Source organism: Fulvia fulva, chromosome 7 (assembly GCF_020509005.1).
Source record: "Fulvia fulva chromosome 7, complete sequence".
In the NCBI taxonomy this organism is placed as follows: domain Eukaryota; kingdom Fungi; phylum Ascomycota; class Dothideomycetes; order Mycosphaerellales; family Mycosphaerellaceae; genus Fulvia; species Fulvia fulva.
The window spans coordinates 552,487-570,308 of NC_063018.1; the positions used below are offsets into that span (position 1 = coordinate 552,487).

Below are 17,822 nucleotides of genomic sequence, written 5' to 3' on the forward strand. Positions count from 1 at the left end.
GACGACGAGCTCGAGAGACTGCCAGCATCTCCAACTACACTCCGGGCGACAGTCAAAGCACGCCTTCCAGCTCCACAACACCACACAAGATGGCGGGTACGTGCAAACCCTCGAGCGACGACCGCGATCACCACGAGTGACGAAGTGTCCCAGCGTGCTAACACCCATATCCAGACTTCGAGAGTGTTGCGAGTACGATACACCCGACCCAGCGCCTTCGTCCCCTTATCTGACCGACCGCAGAGCAATTCGTCGAGTACTACTACAAGCAGTTCGACAGCGACCGATCTGGCCTGGCCCCACTCTACGTACGTCCATGTTGCGCTCCAATGGGGAAGATGGCCATAAGACAGAAGGGCACGACTGACACAGTCATGTAGAGAGACAACTCCATGTTGACATTCGAGGCCCAACCATTCCAGAGCGCGGCAGCTATCGTGCAAAAGCTACAGGTATGGGCAGCAAGGACTTAGCAACAGGTGAATCATCAAGGGCTGATTGTGCAACAACAGGAACTTCCCTTCCAGAGGATCGAGCACCAAGTCGCGACCCTCGACGCACAGCCAAGCAACGAATCTGGCGGCATCCTCGTCATTGTCAGCGGCGCGCTTTTGGTGAGTTGGATCGACCTGCTATTGGAACCGTTCCAAGCAAGGGCACATGCTGGGGCACATGCTGACGGGAGTTTGCGTTCCAGGTCGAGGAGGAGAAGCGACCGATGTCATACGCTCAGACCTTCCAGTTGTTGCCAACCCCAGAAGGCTCCTACTACATCTTCAATGACGTCTTCCGCCTCGTGTACCCAGCCGCGTAGAAGAGGGATGAATTCCGACACCGAATCAATAGATGGGCACGCAGGAAGTGACGCGGATCACTGAAGTCCGACCAACGGAGGGTTGATATCGTTGCCGTGGCTTACTGTAGCTCTAAGAGCCCATACGGAAGAGTTCAGTTCAGAGCCGCCCCAGGATATGAGAGCGCTCACAGACGACGACTTAAAGTCTTCGATGTAGGAGCATGACATGCCATACCGAGATACCATTCCACAGCCTCCACCACATCCAGTCATGGTCAAACCCATGCCCTATGTCTTTGATGCTGTACCTTCCCTCGAGGATCGAGCGATTTATCCCATGGTTCTCTTTTTCATATGTAACCTTGGAAGAAGTGCTCGCAGCTTGATGTGCTGATGACTTTCCACGTTTCGCCACGGCAACAGTCAATTTTAGGTCTTGATGTGTCCAGGTCGCGAACAGTCAGCATTTGTCATAATGGTGTAGTGAGTTTGTGACGAGGAGACTTGATATTCATTCTTCAGAGATGTTGTCGCGTACAGGAACCAATGGCTCTTACTCAGCTAAAGCCACGTTGATCGTCGGCGCTAGTCTAGTATCGGACCCTTGCGACTTCCCCAGCAGTGGAACGAGGCGTATGTCTGTTGTTGTCGCAAGCTGTCTAAGCAATCGCATCCTTACACCATAAACATCTGACCAACGCCACACTCGCCCGACGGACTCAGCTGCCTGATCACGAGTACATATCACGAACAAACGTCGCAAACAAAACCACCATCAGGAGATCGCATAGCCCTGACCCAACGACAACGACCAAGCTGAGGTGTCAATAAGCTCCATCCCGCAACGTCCACAAAGCACACCAACCACCACGAGCAGAATTACAAATTCTTGTACGATATAGGCAGCTTCAGGCTGTGAGGAAGAGGTACCACAATGACGCTCGCGGAAGAGTTCAAGTCGAGGAATTTCAGTGAGTGATGTACCACGTGGAATCTCGCTCAGGCGCATAATTACAACATGCTGACGGCAGTGATTTGCAGGCATATACGGTCAATGGTATGGCGAAAGACAATTCCTGCCATGACGGAACAGCGCCTAACAACACCCTCACAGGACGGGCGTGCTCTGCGTAGTGCTATGCTTCGCACTCGGCATAGCGAACATCTTCCACTTCAACCTCGTAATCCTCTTCAGCGTCCTCTGCCTGTACGCCAACCCTTGCCTCCACCCCTCCTCAATACCCCTCTAACATACCTATTCCAGTATCAGCGCCTTCGTCATAATCTTCATCGAAATCCCGCTCCTCCTCCGAATCTGCCCAACATCCCCCAAATTCGACGCCTTCATCCGCCGCTTCGAAACGAACTACATGCGCGCCGCAATCTACGGCGTCATGTCCGTCATCCAATGGCTCTCGATTATCGCCAAGGCGACCAGCCTGATTGCCGCCGCGGTCGTGCTGCTGTTCGCAGCGCTGTTTTATGTCCTGGCGGGTGTCAAGGGACAAGAGTTTCAGAGCAGTAAGACGTTGGGTGGGCAGGGAGTTGCGCAGATGATTGTTTAGGATAAATCGGTGCTGGGAGTGAGGATTATGGTGGCAGGAGAGCATAGTACGGGGTATCAATACATGCTCGAGCTTTTGCGGTGAAGTAGGGATAAGGATGTGGTGTGGTATGATAGGGTGGTCTGGCCTTGTGACTGGATTGCTGGATTGCATTGAGCGAGGAGTATCATGAGGTGTTTTGAAGGTACAGGGTGTTACTTTTTGTACTTTTATGGTGGGCATGAGATGATGTGCTCTGCGCGTTATAGAGTGGGATGAATGCAAGGATATGTGCTAAAAGGTCCCTCGGGCGAAGCAAAAGCAAAACGATCGCCTCTGCCGGAACAGCCGTGCGCCGACATCAAAGAGCTGTCATGTCTCTTTTGGCATGGTCAAGGCTTCTGCTGTACATGCGCATGCCCTTTAAAGGCGGTTTGGTTGCGCCACTCGGGCAGAGACAATCGTCGGAGGCTGTCGGTTCTAACATGAATGTATAGCTACTCCTGGGATATGTGACGGATGAGACACCCGTGAGCACGGATCAGCAGTCACGCACAAGTGCAAATTATGGCAAGAAATAGTGGTCCCATCGCTTCCACATCCCAACGGACTTGGCTACGATTCCTGCTGGAGAGATGTGCCGGCTGAACTGCAAAAGGTCTCGAGCCGCGCGTGCGAACATTCGGTCTCTGGGCATCGGAGCCTGCATACTGGCTGCACTAGGTACGGAGATATATTCACGCTAATCAGACCACGCGCGGAGAAGAGAAGAGAACTCTTCTCGCACAGGTCAGTGGATCCCATCACAATATCACACTGGACGACAAAAGGCAAAACAATCGCCACCGTCCAGATGGCAACCCGCCTGCCTCCAGCTACTCCCTGGATATCGTTCGGTGTCTGGTGAACTCTCTAGCGCCAGGTTGTAGTCGGACCTCGTTGCATGAACGGCTTTCAATTGCGCCATCTGGACGGTGGTAACTGTCGAGGGCGATGAATTTGGTTGGTTATATGTAGGTACACCCGTATTGTGATCCGCTGAGCTTGGATCATGGAGGCCAAGGGGTGATTCAACGAAGCAAAAGGCCCTTTTTGCTCATTGGCCGAGGCACAGCAGAAAGCAAGACATTCATATTCGCTCGAATTGGACAGATCAAAGGGTCGAGTGCGAAGTTTCATATCAAAGACTGTTTGGCGACCTTTCCTCCGTTCGGTCTTTGCAGAGGATCTTGGCATCCTGAGTATGCCATATGACTGCGCCTTCCGGGCGGAGATGGTGCCCAGGGCGACGGAATCCGAGCACAGTTGATATCTCCACTCTCCACGCTCCGCCGCTGCTCGACGCTGGTGGTCTTTATGGTTAACGAACCGAGCAAAAGCACAGAATCAACGCGAATCGCCAACGCACGAACAGCCGTTGGCGGATCCTTCTTGGTCTACATATCCCAACAGGTATGGTCAGGACTCACAGGAAGCCATCTGTGCTGGAAAGACAAAAGGGTCAAATGCAGACCGATCACTATCGATTCTTGGGATCCTGGCTGTAATGCCACATCGATACTCTTAGCCCATTGACACAGTAGGATCGCATACGCGAACCAGCTTGCAACCGAGGCAAACTCTCGCTGCGCCCTGAGCTGTGCTATCTGAACAATTGTGGTTGTCGAGAGGCCGCAACGGGACCGTGGGACATCCTCCTGGCAATGCATGCTTAAGTTGAAATGATTGACAAAGCCTTATCGACGGAGCCGAGGAGCGCAAAAAGCAAAACAACCACCACCGCCCGAATGGCAATTTGAAGGATATCTTGACGAGCGCACGCGAAACCGCGTGTGTCCGACACCGTGCCTATCCGATTCTGAGGCTGACCACCTTTCTAGCGCCTTACCGTTGCGCCATTCGAGCGATGGTGGTTGTCGGAAGAGTCTTGACTTATCAACATATATGTAGCCAGTGTTCCGAATCAGGATCGGTAGAGCAGAGCTTTGTCTAGTGAAAGGCTGTAATAAGGGCAAAACTTTCTTCGTCATCCAAGGGGTGACGGGTACACGGCGTCGGTGCATGTTCACGGCAATATCACTATGACAAGTCGAGATCATATGCAATCTATGCACACGCCACTACACACCTCGGCAACCAACGGCAACCCCAATTCTTTGTTCAAAACATGGCCTCTTGAGTGCCGAGTCACAAGTCACAAGCCCCGAGTCGCGAGTCGCGAGCCGCGGGCCACAGGTCAACAAAAAGATCTCCTTCTCCCACCGACCCTCTTCCTTCCTTTCTTCCTCAACAAGGGGTAATGTGGCGTTGGATGTGGCGGTGGTAATCGACGGTGGCGCTTGGGGTGGTAACCGCCACTCCCGCGCTGTAAACCATCGAGTCCTACCGCCACCTCCGACGCCATTGGAGGAAGCAACAGGAGAGGGCGAACATGGGGTTCGTCCTCTCCTGTCTTGCGGTCGGATTGGGGGACGTGAAAGATGTAGGGAGCTGGGTGCTCGGGGTGATAGGATGTGCATTTCACATTGGCAGCGTGGGCCGAGGGGAACTGAAGCGGTCTAATTAGAGAGTATGCACATACACCAATGCAGCCGTCCGTCTGACTACGATCCTAAAGCGCCATACGGTTGGCCTATGTAAGTGACGCTGATCGCTGGAGGTCCAGACGCTGGTTTGGCAGCACATGGCTCGTGCTCTTTCCCGATTGTCTGAATCGACACATTAATCGGTCAGGACAAAAAGATGATAGCGTCAGAACAATCATCGCAGGCATATGGCTATCCACCACCAAGTCGTATTCGGGAGCAAAATCTCGAGTCCCAAAAACAATCGCCATCGTCAGAATCATCGTTGCGTTGGCAGAGCCAAGGGACATCGATTTGTGTTACCCCGGGCGATGCCAGATGCAGACGTCGCAGTTTATGTTGCTTTCTGCAAATGTTGGTGAGCACTACACCATTCCGACGATGGCGACTGTCGGGGGCAAGGATTTGAAGATTGCATTGATCAGTCATCAGATAGGAGACGCATGTGACATTGCCTGGGCACAGCTACTGAACAGCTGGAAGTTTAAGGGATGAATTCCAACTGTACGCTTTCGATACATCGTGCTTCTAGGCGAGCGTTGTGGAATCTCGATGCTCAAGCTGTACACTCGCTGCATCATAGTACTTCAACTCTGGCGCATCATCAACAAATCCCTCTCGCCCGATCAGCCCCATCCTCAGCCCCAACTCATACACACCGCAATACACACTCCAGACGGGCCTGAACGCTGCAAAGCCCCACCATGTCCACCACTTCGCCGAATCGAAGGGCATGATGTTCCTCCCTCCACTCTTCTCGACCCAGGCAAATGTCCGTTCCATCATTTCAGCCTCGTAGAATTCTTGTGCTTGCTTGACTGGAGCATCCGAAGAGCCGCGAGCAAGCTCTTGGAGGTAGGGCAACATCTTCGCAGCATCCAGCATAGACTGGTTCCCCCCCTGGCCGCGGTACGGCAGCATGGCATGGATTGCGTCACCCATCAGCCAAATCCGTGGGTGTCCTTTCACGGCGTCCGTCGGATCTGTCTTCCGAGCTTTGGCTCGCCAGTCGACGGGCGGCCGTTGCGAGACGTGTGCAGTATAATCGTAAGGGTCTGTGTCAGAAATCATATCGAGCATCTGATGGTACTGAGGAGCCCAGTCTCGTATACAGAGGCGCAGAACATCCAGTTTCTCAGCTGCTGAGAGGGTAGACGGTTCACCTGGGACGAGATGCACCGGCACATAGATACCAAACATACAGGAGCCTGTCTTAAGATCGGCGGAGGAGGCGTCCATGTCGGGGAGGTATGTGGCAAAGTAGAAGCTCAGGTCGTTGATGAAGGCGAGATTGGGGCCATCTAGGAATTTTGGTGGTAGGTTTCGTAGGTCGTTGACGGAGACATCGGCTTTGGAGATGAAGGGGTGGTGGGTGGCGAGGGGTGCGATGTTGTTTAGGCCGAGTTGTCGGTTGATCTGGGATGTTTGTGAGTATGGATTGAATGAGGATTATCACGAAAATTAGGTCGCACCTTCGAATGGTTGCCATCGGCTCCGACGACCACGTCCGCCTCGTCTTCGTACCCTCCTTCGAAGTACACTTTAACTCTCTCGCGTCCATACCGCTGCACAATTTCTACTCTTTCAAACTTTTTCTAGTGCATCACATTCTCTTCAGGAATCTGCTTCATCATCTCGTCTCTCAGTAACACATGACTGATCGCAGCACTCTTGTTGTACGCCTTGAACAGACTGAGGTCAATCGGTGGTCTGAAGTCCCTGTCAAACAGATTCGGCGCCACAGCTTTGCGTCCAGCTGCTCTCCCGAACCTGGAGACTATCCGTTCCAGGTCAGACTTCTTGAGACATGCTCTCATGCCTTCCAGCGATGGACCACCGAGCCTGATCCGATAGCCCTCACGCTTGGTGTCTGCTCAGTCGCGCTCGTAGAGGGTAAAGTCGATATGGGAATTGAGAGGCCATTGGCGAGTAGGGTTCCTGAAAGACCTGCGCCGACGATTATGATTTTGAAGGGAGGGGGCTGGGAGTTTTTCATGATGAATATGGAACAAGAGGATAGGGTCCGTGAAGGGATGACAGTAGTGATGCTGAAATGGAATATGACCCAGCAAGTTCGCGTCGCTGGAAGTCTTTGTAATCCAGCAAGTTCAAAGCACTGCTTCAAGCGCTCTCTATAGCATCAAGCTGCGCCGCAAGAGGTACGTGAGGTCAAACGTGGTGTTCAGCATCGGCTGTGGCTACGGCATGTGTCTTGAGCACTTGCAAATGATCTGAGACTTGCTATCAGGGTGAAGGGTCTTAGTAAATACTGCTCCGGCAGGGACATGGCTTTGATGAATGCCCTGCAACATATGTGCTCTTAGACGGCTAAGGTGAGGGGGCCCTGCTGCTGCGGTTAGGGCTGCAGCCGGTAGTCCCGGAGTGAATGAGTTTCCGGGCTCCATGGAGGATATGCCAAGTCATAGGCTGTGCAGCAACAATCGCCGGGCATTGTGATCTCGTCGGGCGAGGACAGTGGCCGAGCAGTGGCCTCTCATCAATGAATAGTTGAACATGTCGTCTTTGAGTGAGGACATCAAGCAGTCTTTTGTGGGGCCTTCAGCGCCAAACCACGATATCCGTTATGGGATAGTGATGATCATGGTCAGAGGGAACTATCCTGCTGGCAGAGTGCGCTTGCGGTCAGGTACAAGGCTGGTGGCAGAGTAAGTGAATGATGCTAAGTGGGTGAGAACGAAGGTAGAGTCCGAGTTGTGATGTCGCTGTCGTTGTGTCGCTCGCGGCATCTTTCCGCTGTCCTCCAACTTCCATCCCACGACACCACCAACATGGATTCCTCAACCAACGGCAGTAGACACGACAGAAAGCGCTCGCGCTCACCGTATCGAGACCACCCACACGATGGAGTGAAGAGACAACGGTCGCGCTCACCGCACCGCAGACATCACCGCCATCACCGCGATCGCAAAGATCGTAGCGAAGCAAAACCTGTGTTGGCATTTGGTGCGAGGTCGCTGCACCGGGACGATTTTGAGCAGTACAAGCCGCTGTTAGCCGAGTATTTAGATGTACAGAAGAATCTCAACATCGACGACCTTGAGGAGCGGGAAATCAAAGGAAGATGGAAGCGTTTCTTGGGGAAGTGGAATCGGGGTGAACTCGCAGAGGGCTGGTACGACCCTGATATGAAGTCACGGGTCGACGAGAGATGGCGGTCGAGGCCACCGACTAGCTCAAAAGGTAGGGCAGTGCCGGGAAACCAGTTGCTACCGAGCAATGCCGAAGCACGCGAAGAGGAGGAGCCCGACGATGAGGACGACGATGACTTTGGCCCAGCACCTCCCGGCAAGGAGAGCACAAGATATGGAGCACCATCCGCGTCTCTACAAGACCTCCAATATCGGCAAGAGCTGGCTGAAGAGGAAGATCACGCCAGGCTCCAGGACCTCCGCTACCAACGCAAAACAGATCGCAACGAGCAGAAAGAGCGCATCGAAGAGCTTGCACCACGAGCAGACCCCGGCTCGCGCGAGAGGAAGCTCGAGAAGAAGAGCGAGACTACGTCTGCACTCAACCAGTTCCGCGAAGCTAAAGACGGTGGGGATGTTGAGGTCAATGACAACGATCTTATGGGTGGAGGCGACGATGGAGCGGAAGGCTACAAGAAGAGACGGCAGGAGATGGAGAGGAAGAAGGGCGAACGTGAGATCAGGAAGGAAGAGGCGCTGCGAGCAAGGGCTGCCGAGAGGGCGGAGAGGTTGCAGATACAGCGTGAGAAGGAGGAGAAGACGATGGCAAATCTCAAGGCGATCGCCAAAGCGAGGTTTGGCTAGGACGAATAGGCCGTATCAGTACTGATCAATCTCTGGTTGGCCAGATGTTTCGAATCGGCAATCCGAGGACAGTGTCTTGAGGACATCCGGTTCAGATAAATATCTTCGCAATTCTCACACAGGAATGGCATTCTACAATCGACTCAGCCTCCGAGCACACAGTAAAAATTCCACATACGTGTCAACTTGCACGGCCATGACTAGCCCCCAAGATTCTCAGGCCATGGCCCTCGCAACCAATGCCCGCACCACAGATGGCATCAGGAATACTGTCTCTGACGGCCAGGTTACAACCCGCACTACACGATCCATGTCAAAGCACAGCAAGGAGAATCCCGGCAGCTCAGCTCAAGAAGAGCAACGCGAACGCATACAAGAGGATCCAAGACCAAACTTCCTCCACACCTTCCTCTACACCTTTCCCGGCGAGATCAGGAACCTGATTTACGAGAATCTAGCTCCTCGGCCCTGGGGCTATGTCGACATCACCCGCTTCGACATCGAGCGCTTCCAACACGACCATGGCGGTGGCGCTTTCGCGCAGTTCCATCCGACCATCGCCAGCGAATACCGCGGCTACTGGTGTCCTAACGTCACCTTCATGTGGATCATAGGTCTTCACTCTCAACCGAAGCGTGGCGCAGAGCCTCACAACGTCCCCCACGATATCGACGACGTAGACTTCGAACCCTGGCACAAGTGGATCAAGCAATTCGACGACGTGCAGGCTGGAGATATCGAGTCCGTCCGTTTCCGTTTGGAGTTTTTTGAGGTGAAGGTCACGATCTCCGTTCCGAAACGTGTCGGCGAGAAGTTTCGCGTTGAATTTACTGTGCAACAAAGATGTGGCCACGAGAGGCTGAGGGAAGAGCAGCCTTTTGATGGACTTCAGCAGGAACTTGATGGTGTTGCGGATAGTGGGGAGCAGAGGAAGGAGATGTTGAATAGAGTTGCGATGGCGGTGGTTGGGCGGGTTCGTATGTTTTATTGAGCAGCGGAGTTCACCTGGTCGCGTTACGACAGTGAGGACTAGATACGATTAGACACGACAGCCAGAATTAGATACGATTAGACATGATGCTGTCCAGATTTCCACACGCTTCCACTGAGGACAGAGTCGGCCAGGTGCGCACAGTTGGAGCACTTGTGGTAGGTCGCCTGTTTCGATTGTGCTCACTGGCAACATGAAGGTTGAGGACACCTGCTGGCGACATTATGGCCATATATTTTCACCAATCTTTTCGCAAATACGCTACTCATCTGCCATCCAACCGCCAAAGTTACAGCATCGCAGTAGAACCCATACAACGGACACTGCCACGGCCATTTTGAGAAACTTCGATAGCAAGCCCTCACACCACTACCCTCCACTTGTACTGCACTATGGACAAAGTCACCAGCGGTCGAGTCACCAAGCCAGCCTCGACCTTTAGGTACATCCCGGAGACGACCGCCACACAGCGAGCCTCAGGATTTGAGTATGTCCCGGAGACGACTGCCACACGCCGTTCAATAGACAATCATCAATATTTTCCAGGCCTAAGCAACCCCGGCCAACCTGGTACGTACAGGCCCGAACATGAGTCAATCTTCGGAAGAGGAAGGCCTCCTACCCCCAAGCCGAAACTAAACTTCATACACGCCTTCCTCTCCCTTCCCCCCGAGATCAGGAACAGAATCTTCCACGAAGCAGCTCCCAAGCCCTGGGCCTGGATCCACATCCGAGTCATTCCCAGCTACTACACCCGCCAGATTAGCCCCTTCGCCTCTCTACACCCTCAGATTTCCCAGGAGTACTTCGGCTACTGGTGCAGCGAAATAGCGTTCATGTGGGTTATGGAATTCCCGCTCGTGAAAGAACCGTGGAAGGTCGTTTTTGAGGGGATCAAATTCGATCCTTGGGTGGACTTCCTCGCGAAGTTTAGGGGTGAGGATCAGGCCAGGAATATTAGGGTGATACATTTCCGGACCAGGCCCTTTGAGATTAAGCATATGCTGGGGGAGGAGTACCACCCGGAATCGCGAGATGCGCCCCTGCAGAGAGTGGTGCGGCAGCCGATCTTGAAGGTTGAGTATGAGCTTCAGCAGCGGTATGTCAATTATGAGGAGATGGGGGATGGGACGATGAGGAGGATTGACGAGCCATTTGGGTCGTTTCAGGGAGTGTTGGATGGTATTGGTGCTGGCCATATGACGCGGAAGGAAAAGCTCGATGAGATTGCCTTTGCGGTATCAAGGCAGATACGGGTATGTGATCCGCATCTTCGTGGGAGATGGGACGGATTTGCGTGAAGGGCGGTGTTATTTTGCCGCCGTAAGCATAGCATGTTGCGTGTAGCACGAGGCATCGGGTGCTTTTAGTGGTAGCAAGTAGCCAGTCATCCGACAGTTGTAGCGGAAAACTGCAACGTCGCAAGTCGGTAGAACGACAGAGGCGGTAGGCCATGATTCCGAAGTCTTGATTAGAATAAACCAAGTTCATTGCTGAAGTTGTATTTGGTACTCTCCTCGCTGCTTCCCTGTTGTGTCGTCTATCAGGAGGGTCTTGTCACGCACGGACCACGTATTTGCAGGGATGTTGAGCTTATCTTACCCGAAATCTCGACCCTCAACTAACAGCAGAAAGTGCAGTGCAACGACGATGTACTGAATGCATTACGATCCGCGCAGAGGGAAATGGCCGACAACGACCGTGTGCGCCTCCACATCACCCCCTTCAACCCATCCTTACTGGAACGATACATCCCGGCCTCACTCCAGCCGCAAGCTTCGAACATATCATTTCACACGATTGAAACTTTTCCCGAGCGCGGGTTCGGCTACGTGGAACTGCCGGTGATGGAGGCGCAGAAGCTGAAGAAGAAGCTAAATGGCACTACGTTGAAGGGCGCAAAGGTGAAGATCGAAGAAGCAAAGCCGGAGAAGAAGCGCAAAGTGGCACCGACAGAAGACGTGGACGAGGACGATGCAAAGGCGCGCAAGAAAGCCAAGAAGGAGAAGCGGAAACGGGAGGAAGGAGTGTTGCCGGGACATCAGCTTGCAGAAGATCGGCACATCAAGCGAGGATGGGCAGAAGACACCAAGGCTAAGAAGCCGAAGGAGGATGGTGAGAAGGACAGTATAGAGGGCAAGAAGTTACGCTTCAAGACTGTTGTGCCGCCGAACAAAGTGTCAGAGGAGAAAGATTCTAAGAAAAGCAAGGCGCAAGAAAAGAAGGATGATGCCGACAAGAAGAAGAAAAGCAAGCCTGGGAAAGAGGCTGTGGTGAAGGAGTTTGCGAAGAATCTGAAGCTAGGCTACATATCTGGGAGGGGTAACAAGACGGCTACGAGGTATGAAGAAGGTACTGGTTGGGTTGACGACAGCGGAGACGTGATTGAGGCAGAACCGGAGGCCAAGAAGAAAAACAAGCGAAGTAAGAAAGTGGAGGAGGTGGCAGAGACTGAGCCTGGTCCCGAAGCAGAGGTCCTTGTGGAGACTGGAATCGATGCTGAAGTTGGTGCCGCAGCGTCTGATCCCGAGGGCGAGTCCGATGTAGACGAACAGCCTGCCCTCCCAGAGCCGCCAAAGTCGAAGAAAGCGAAAAAGGCCCTATCACCAGAACCCGAAGAAGCAAGCTCGTCTTCCGACTCCGGAACTGACGTCTCCTCAGAAAGCTCTGTGTCATCGGACAGCGCTTCGGAAAGTTCAGATTCAGAAGAAGAAGAAGAGGACGAAGATGAACGTGTGGACCGCCAACTCAACGAAGCTAAGAGCAACACCGCCACCAACACATCAGTCGAGCGTGAACTTCAGAACTCCATACCCATTGATGGAGCGATACCTTCAGCAGAAGCAGTAGCATTCGCAGCCTCCTTCAAGCGACGATCAACGCCTCAACAAGAACCCACTCCCAAGCCCCAAAAGCCAACCCCTATTGACACATCCTTCAACTTCTTCAGCAGCGACCCAGCAGACGAAGACGACGTCATGACCGAAACACTGATCCCACAAACACCACGCACAAAAGAAGACCTCGAGTGGCGCAGCACACGCTCCGCCGCGCCCACGCCTGACACCGCTGCGATCGGGAAGGTCTTCGATTTCTTCTTCGCGACAGAAGATGCCTCTGATGCGGAGATGGAGGATGCGGAAGGCGATGTCACGCTTGATGCCGTGGCTGAGAACGAAAAAGCCGAGGGCAAGAGGGAGGAGAGCGAGTTCAGGAAGTGGTTCTATGAGAATCGAGGCGATCTGAACCGGGCGTGGAAGAAGAGACGGAGGGAGGAGAAGAAGATTTTGAGACAGAGGGAGAATAGGAAGTTGAGTAGGAGGATTGCATAGTAAGACTGGTGAACAGCGCGCATCGCTGACACTATGTCACAACCTCATCTCTCGCTTCCATCGTAAAATTCCCCAACCTCCAACGCCACACCCTCGATTGCCTCCCTCAGAAACAATCAACAAACGGCACACCCCCCACAATCGAACTCCCATCACTATTCTCACACTTACACTGCCCACTCTTAAAATCCCTCATACAATCCGTCCCCTGTCCATCCTCCCCTCCACTCTGCTCATACCAGAAAAACGTCTGCAAATCCCTCGAATCATCCGACAAATCATCGACCGTAGGCTGAAAATTACAAGCATCAGAGTACGCCACGCAGAGCCCTAGAGGCACATTGAGACGGTTCTGCTTCGACGTATCGCGGTAGAAGATTGCGAATGTCTGGGTCCCGTCTTTGGAGTGGCAGCGCGTGTTCCAGGCGCACTCGGCGGCTTGGATGTCGGGGGAGGATTTGCAGGGTTGGCTGGACAATGTCAGTGCTGATCGAGAGGAAGTGGTGGGGAGGATGGAGACCAGTCTGAGGGGATGTCGGAGGGGTCTATGCCGCCGACGGCGTTGTTGACGCAGGGTTTTAGGGTGGCTTGGGTGCCGGTGAAGGCGAGGGCGAGGCTGATGAGGAGGGCTGAGTGCATTTTGATGGAGAAATGGTTGGAGGATCAAGATGGTGTTGTCTTTCGTGATGTGGGGTTGGCTTAAGATGTAAGTGAATGTGGTGCTACTTGAGGACGGAGGAGCGTTCGTTTACCTTCAGCAATCAAGCCTTTATACAAGACCAACGCATGGACGCTACTGCTCGTGGCATGCTGCTTGTGTGCCTCGTGTCCTTGGCGCTGTTTCCAGACACGTTTCAGGCTCTAGGGCCTCCCTCATGCAATGTGTTCCGGGGCGAACATCGATCACATGAGACTACTACATTCACAAACATGAGTCTCGGCTTCCACTGGACGAGAGCTGATCGAGCATGGCCTATCACATGTTTTGAAACTCCAAAGGCATGATACTGAAGAACCAGATCTGATCACATGTTGGTATTCTGTGACTCGTCTTGCCTACCTGTCTGCGGGACTGGAAAGCCTGGAGCTGAAACAGCACTTCGCGGACGTGCAGAGATCGATTTGATCTGTTCAGAAATCAGCGTCCAGACCACAAGGTCTGAGTCTCGTAAAAATGATTCGGGATCACCTTGCCAGAAGTTATATAGCGAGGACTTCCTAGGCATCCAGTGAGATGAACAAGTCTTTCTGTTCTCGTACATCCTATGTCGCGTGCTCAAGACCTCCCATCGCAGGCCCATGAGCTTATGATCCTGTCAACTCGAAAGTCTTCAAGGATCGAATTGATCGACGTGTAGGATAGGATAAAGTTCTGTCAGCCAAGTCAGCAAGCGTGACGGCACTGGGCATAGGACGGCAAGTCAATCGAGGCTGCCCCCCCCCCTTCAACGATAGAGTATTATGCAGCATCTAAGCAAAGTTTCTGACAGGTACGCCAAGGCCGTGGCATGACCTGATGTTTGACACCCTGGCTGTGTTTCGTAGCCTGGGCGGTAATGATCAGCAGTCGGGGTGGCATGCAGTCAAGCTCGTATGTCACACAGCTGCGACATCAGGTGATCAGAATCAGTACTGTGCGTCTCATCTGGTCTGCCTTACTGAAAAGCATGCGAAGTGTTGATCCCGCATGAGATGTATTCAGTTTCACATAATCCCAGTCGCCATCTCTTCCTCAGGCTCCAAGTCTCCACCCTCCAGCATCGGAACCTTCTTCGCGATGAAGCGGAGCCCAACCTTCTTTCTCTTACTTCTGCTCTTTGTCGAGCGTAGCTGATTCAAGAGACGCTTCTTTAAGCTTCTGTACTCAGCCAGCTCAGCTCCAGAAATCGCAGCGAGGGCATCAGCTACTGCAACGCGTGATTTGTACGGCTTTTTGATCTTGTACAGGGATCCTGCCACAATACAGGAGAGAGCGTTCCGCATAAGACGCGGTCTGGCGTTCTGCGAGAGTTGTCCGTAGATTTCAAGTTCGGCGTTGACGAAGGCTTTGTGTACTTCAAGGGTGACCTCGCTGACAGCAGTTAGTGGTTTGCGCAAGTCGCTTTCACAATACACTTCCTTACCAGTTTCTACGGTCGATGTCCTCAGTGTGAACTCGAGGCAGGACCTCCCGATTTATAGAGTCGTAGTCCTCGACGGCTTGAACGAAGGTCAGGATGGCATGGACCTGTTGATTCTCCTTCCGCGTCAGACTGTCCACTGGAAGCCTTGCGAGATGTCTTTCGAGAGCAATTACCCCCTTCTTGACTGCGCTCTCTGGCACATCTATGACGCTGTTGTCAAGTGTGATGAATGTCCACCTTACGATCTCATAGGTGCATTCGAGTATGCTCCGTATGACGGAAGGATTGGTAGGGCTCTGGTCCAGAGACTCACTGTCGATATCCCTGAGCCTCTCGAGAAGGCTGGATTGCGGTGATCCTGCGCGTCGGTAGTCGTAGGAAGGTCGTGTCGTGGGTGAGTGACTGATACAAGTTAGTGTCCATAGCCTCCTATCCACACAACGTTACAGACGACACATACCCTCCTCGCGTTGGCGGTTTGGAAGACCTCCCCGTAAGCTTGACTTGGAGTGGAAATGTTGACATTGTCTGGACCGCCGAGGATTGTTACAGTTGTGTTGTTGGTGGTCGGTTGTCGATGTTCTCGGGATAGTGGATGCTACTTTTATTGGCGTAAAAAGACTGCAGCAAACGTGTCGTCGAACTCCACTTTCTCGGAGCACGGACGTGGGTTTCATTCACGCGCGATAGGTGAATGTAGAAGGGCTAAGCTTTTGCTAGATAGCACCGACTATACACCTCTGACCCCTTCTCGAACCCTACAGCTCTTTGGACGACGCCCTGTGACAGTTTTCTGTATCACTTCTCTATCGCTCCATGTCTGTTGCACGAGTCACACCCTCCACCGCCTGATGACTCTGGCCACCTATTCGGGCACCACACTCCGGGCATCGTGCGAGCTGCATGGGCATACCACACTCTCCAATGGCAAACTATGACGTACTAATTAGCAGATACCTAGTGATGTGGGAGTGTGGACTTACAGGGTGACCATTAGCACACTGATACTAGTGTCCTGAATGCGTCGCGATACCTCCTAGTCTACCGACCATCGCCTTCTTAATCGCCTCTAGCTCTGCGCTTGAGACTTCCTCGTACCACTCTCTTCGTAACAGCTTAAGGCTTTTATCGACAGCTACAGACAACGTGTCTGCATCACGAAAGCCTTTTCCACACAAGACCTTAGCCTCTGTGAGTAGCTTCTTTGCCTTTGCGTGGTACTTGGAGGCAAGCTCGCGTTGCTCGGATCCGATCGTCTGCCAGATACGAGCGATTCGCGCAAAGTAGAGAGAAGCCTCGACCACAAGTCTAGGCAAAGCCCTATTGGTACAGTCCTTAATGAACTCCCGGCATTTTTTGAGAACAAGCTTAGTGGAGCCTTGGAGAGAGCCATCTGGGAAGATCAAAGAAGTCGCTGACTCTCTGCACTCTGCTTTGGTCGCAGACAAGACACCTAGCTTGTCTTCCGTGATGATGCAGTCGATTTTGATCTTCAACATCTTTGCCCCCAACGTGATGCGATGATCGCGCTCGCCGCTGATCGTGACTTGCTCGAATCCGACACGCGCCATCCTTTCTTCGATGGGCTCATGCTTTTGCAGGGCATATACTGTGGCTTCATGTAATTTGTGCGCAGGTTGATGACGCTCCGCTGCTCGGTGCTGAAGTTGCGACACGGAGTACTTGACTTGAGCCGCCTGTTTGTATCGCGATCGGAGTGCTGCCATGATGAGTGAGCGGGCCGCAATCGAATTCGTTTGGGAAAAGGTTTTGGTGAACTCGGAGCGAGTTTCCTCCAGTCTCTGTGCGGCTTTCAAGAATGCTGCTTCCGCTCCGTGCAACTCAGTCTGTCCTGTCGCGATGAAACGCTTTGTCATTTCGTCAATGACGGCGCTATTGATCAATCGGTTGTACCTCTGAGTTGCGTATTGCCGAATCGGTTTGTTGCAATGCGGACATTTCGGGACAGCGGGAGCCAGTGTTGAAGATATCTCTTGTAGACCATCGGACTTACCAGTCTTAGTGTCCATCGTGTAGACACTGTTCAGTGCGACCATGCCTAGAAAGTGAGCATTGAGTTAGCTGGGAGCGATGTCACCACGAGAACTCCGATCATACCATCTAGTGTCTCGGCAGTGAAGAAATGACCACAAGCGAGAGCAACCACCGGAGTCTCATCTAGGTCGATCTCTCCATAATCCTTGAACTCGATCATGTCAACTTGCTCCTCTAGCTTCATCCCACATGCTGCGCAATGTTCTGGAAGACACGCCTCTCCACAAAGTCCAGGGCACTGGTGGCCGCAAGGAAGCATCTCGGTGCAGCGTTGATCGCATGGTAAACGGTTACAGGGTGCTGAGCATGGCAGTGTGCATTGTCCTTCGTGCGGACAAGACCATGTACATGGCTCGATACGTGGTGCACATGCTTCGTGGCATCTCAGATCGCATCGAGAGTGTTTACATGCCACCTAAAGAGTGTCAGAAAGATGATGCATGGGAGGTATGGGATAGTTACCTCGCAATACTTCATGCATAAGTCGCAATCTGTGCCATCGTGGCATTCCTGGGAGCAGGCATGATTGCATGTGCCGAACGAGCGGCCACATACTTTATTACACTTGACATGTACCAAAGTGCGATTGTCGTCCTGGTCCT

The 17,822-nt window shown here is 52.9% G+C and overlaps 11 protein-coding genes across 11 annotated transcripts; 7 read left to right on the forward strand and 4 right to left on the reverse strand.

The window, feature by feature from the left end:
• Positions 1 to 89: 89 nt before the first annotated feature.
• Positions 90 to 814, forward strand: CLAFUR5_09948 (Nuclear transport factor 2; the record flags this gene model as incomplete). Its single annotated transcript, XM_047909096.1, has 6 exons — positions 90 to 96; positions 175 to 192; positions 244 to 308; positions 381 to 452; positions 513 to 614; positions 698 to 814. The coding sequence occupies 6 exons, from the start codon at positions 90 to 92 to the stop codon at positions 812 to 814; spliced, it is 381 nt and encodes a 126-aa protein (XP_047764609.1).
• Positions 815 to 1,730: 916 nt separating this feature from the next.
• On the forward strand, positions 1,731 to 2,361 carry CLAFUR5_09949 (Golgi apparatus membrane protein TVP18; the record flags this gene model as incomplete). The annotated part of the gene is made up of 4 exons (XM_047909097.1): positions 1,731 to 1,767; positions 1,838 to 1,853; positions 1,911 to 2,003; positions 2,061 to 2,361. The coding sequence occupies 4 exons, from the start codon at positions 1,731 to 1,733 to the stop codon at positions 2,359 to 2,361; spliced, it is 447 nt and encodes a 148-aa protein (XP_047764610.1).
• A 3,092-nt stretch (positions 2,362 to 5,453) lies between these two features.
• Positions 5,454 to 6,742, reverse strand: CLAFUR5_09950 (uncharacterized protein; the record flags this gene model as incomplete). The annotated part of the gene is made up of 3 exons (XM_047909098.1): positions 5,454 to 6,341; positions 6,398 to 6,490; positions 6,533 to 6,742. The coding sequence occupies 3 exons, from the start codon at positions 6,740 to 6,742 to the stop codon at positions 5,454 to 5,456; spliced, it is 1,191 nt and encodes a 396-aa protein (XP_047764507.1).
• A 972-nt stretch (positions 6,743 to 7,714) lies between these two features.
• Positions 7,715 to 8,719, forward strand: CLAFUR5_09951 (uncharacterized protein; the record flags this gene model as incomplete). The annotated part of the gene is made up of 1 exon (XM_047909099.1): positions 7,715 to 8,719. One exon carries the CDS (start codon positions 7,715 to 7,717, stop codon positions 8,717 to 8,719), a length of 1,005 nt encoding a protein of 334 aa, XP_047764506.1.
• A 196-nt stretch (positions 8,720 to 8,915) lies between these two features.
• On the forward strand, positions 8,916 to 9,710 carry CLAFUR5_09952 (uncharacterized protein; the record flags this gene model as incomplete). Its single annotated transcript, XM_047909100.1, has 1 exon — positions 8,916 to 9,710. One exon carries the CDS (start codon positions 8,916 to 8,918, stop codon positions 9,708 to 9,710), a length of 795 nt encoding a protein of 264 aa, XP_047764814.1.
• A 392-nt stretch (positions 9,711 to 10,102) lies between these two features.
• Positions 10,103 to 11,093, forward strand: CLAFUR5_09953 (uncharacterized protein; the record flags this gene model as incomplete). Its single annotated transcript, XM_047909101.1, has 2 exons — positions 10,103 to 10,966; positions 11,058 to 11,093. 2 exons carry the CDS (start codon positions 10,103 to 10,105, stop codon positions 11,091 to 11,093), a joined length of 900 nt encoding a protein of 299 aa, XP_047764813.1.
• Positions 11,094 to 11,395: 302 nt separating this feature from the next.
• On the forward strand, positions 11,396 to 13,042 carry CLAFUR5_09954 (uncharacterized protein; the record flags this gene model as incomplete). The annotated part of the gene is made up of 1 exon (XM_047909102.1): positions 11,396 to 13,042. The coding sequence occupies one exon, from the start codon at positions 11,396 to 11,398 to the stop codon at positions 13,040 to 13,042; it is 1,647 nt and encodes a 548-aa protein (XP_047764511.1).
• A 106-nt stretch (positions 13,043 to 13,148) lies between these two features.
• On the reverse strand, positions 13,149 to 13,681 carry CLAFUR5_09955 (Ecp54-1; the record flags this gene model as incomplete). Its single annotated transcript, XM_047909103.1, has 2 exons — positions 13,149 to 13,512; positions 13,563 to 13,681. 2 exons carry the CDS (start codon positions 13,679 to 13,681, stop codon positions 13,149 to 13,151), a joined length of 483 nt encoding a protein of 160 aa, XP_047764510.1.
• A 147-nt stretch (positions 13,682 to 13,828) lies between these two features.
• Positions 13,829 to 14,250, forward strand: CLAFUR5_20064 (uncharacterized protein; the record flags this gene model as incomplete). Its single annotated transcript, XM_059462911.1, has 3 exons — positions 13,829 to 13,958; positions 14,103 to 14,169; positions 14,232 to 14,250. 3 exons carry the CDS (start codon positions 13,829 to 13,831, stop codon positions 14,248 to 14,250), a joined length of 216 nt encoding a protein of 71 aa, XP_059319054.1.
• Positions 14,251 to 14,746: 496 nt separating this feature from the next.
• CLAFUR5_09956 (uncharacterized protein) lies at positions 14,747 to 15,690 on the reverse strand (the record flags this gene model as incomplete). The annotated part of the gene is made up of 3 exons (XM_047909104.1): positions 14,747 to 15,113; positions 15,166 to 15,567; positions 15,626 to 15,690. The coding sequence occupies 3 exons, from the start codon at positions 15,688 to 15,690 to the stop codon at positions 14,747 to 14,749; spliced, it is 834 nt and encodes a 277-aa protein (XP_047764509.1).
• A 482-nt stretch (positions 15,691 to 16,172) lies between these two features.
• CLAFUR5_09957 (NFX1-type zinc finger-containing protein 1) lies at positions 16,173 to 17,697 on the reverse strand (the record flags this gene model as incomplete). Its single annotated transcript, XM_047909105.1, has 3 exons — positions 16,173 to 17,224; positions 17,284 to 17,635; positions 17,683 to 17,697. The coding sequence occupies 3 exons, from the start codon at positions 17,695 to 17,697 to the stop codon at positions 16,173 to 16,175; spliced, it is 1,419 nt and encodes a 472-aa protein (XP_047764508.1).
• Positions 17,698 to 17,822: the final 125 nt, after the last annotated feature.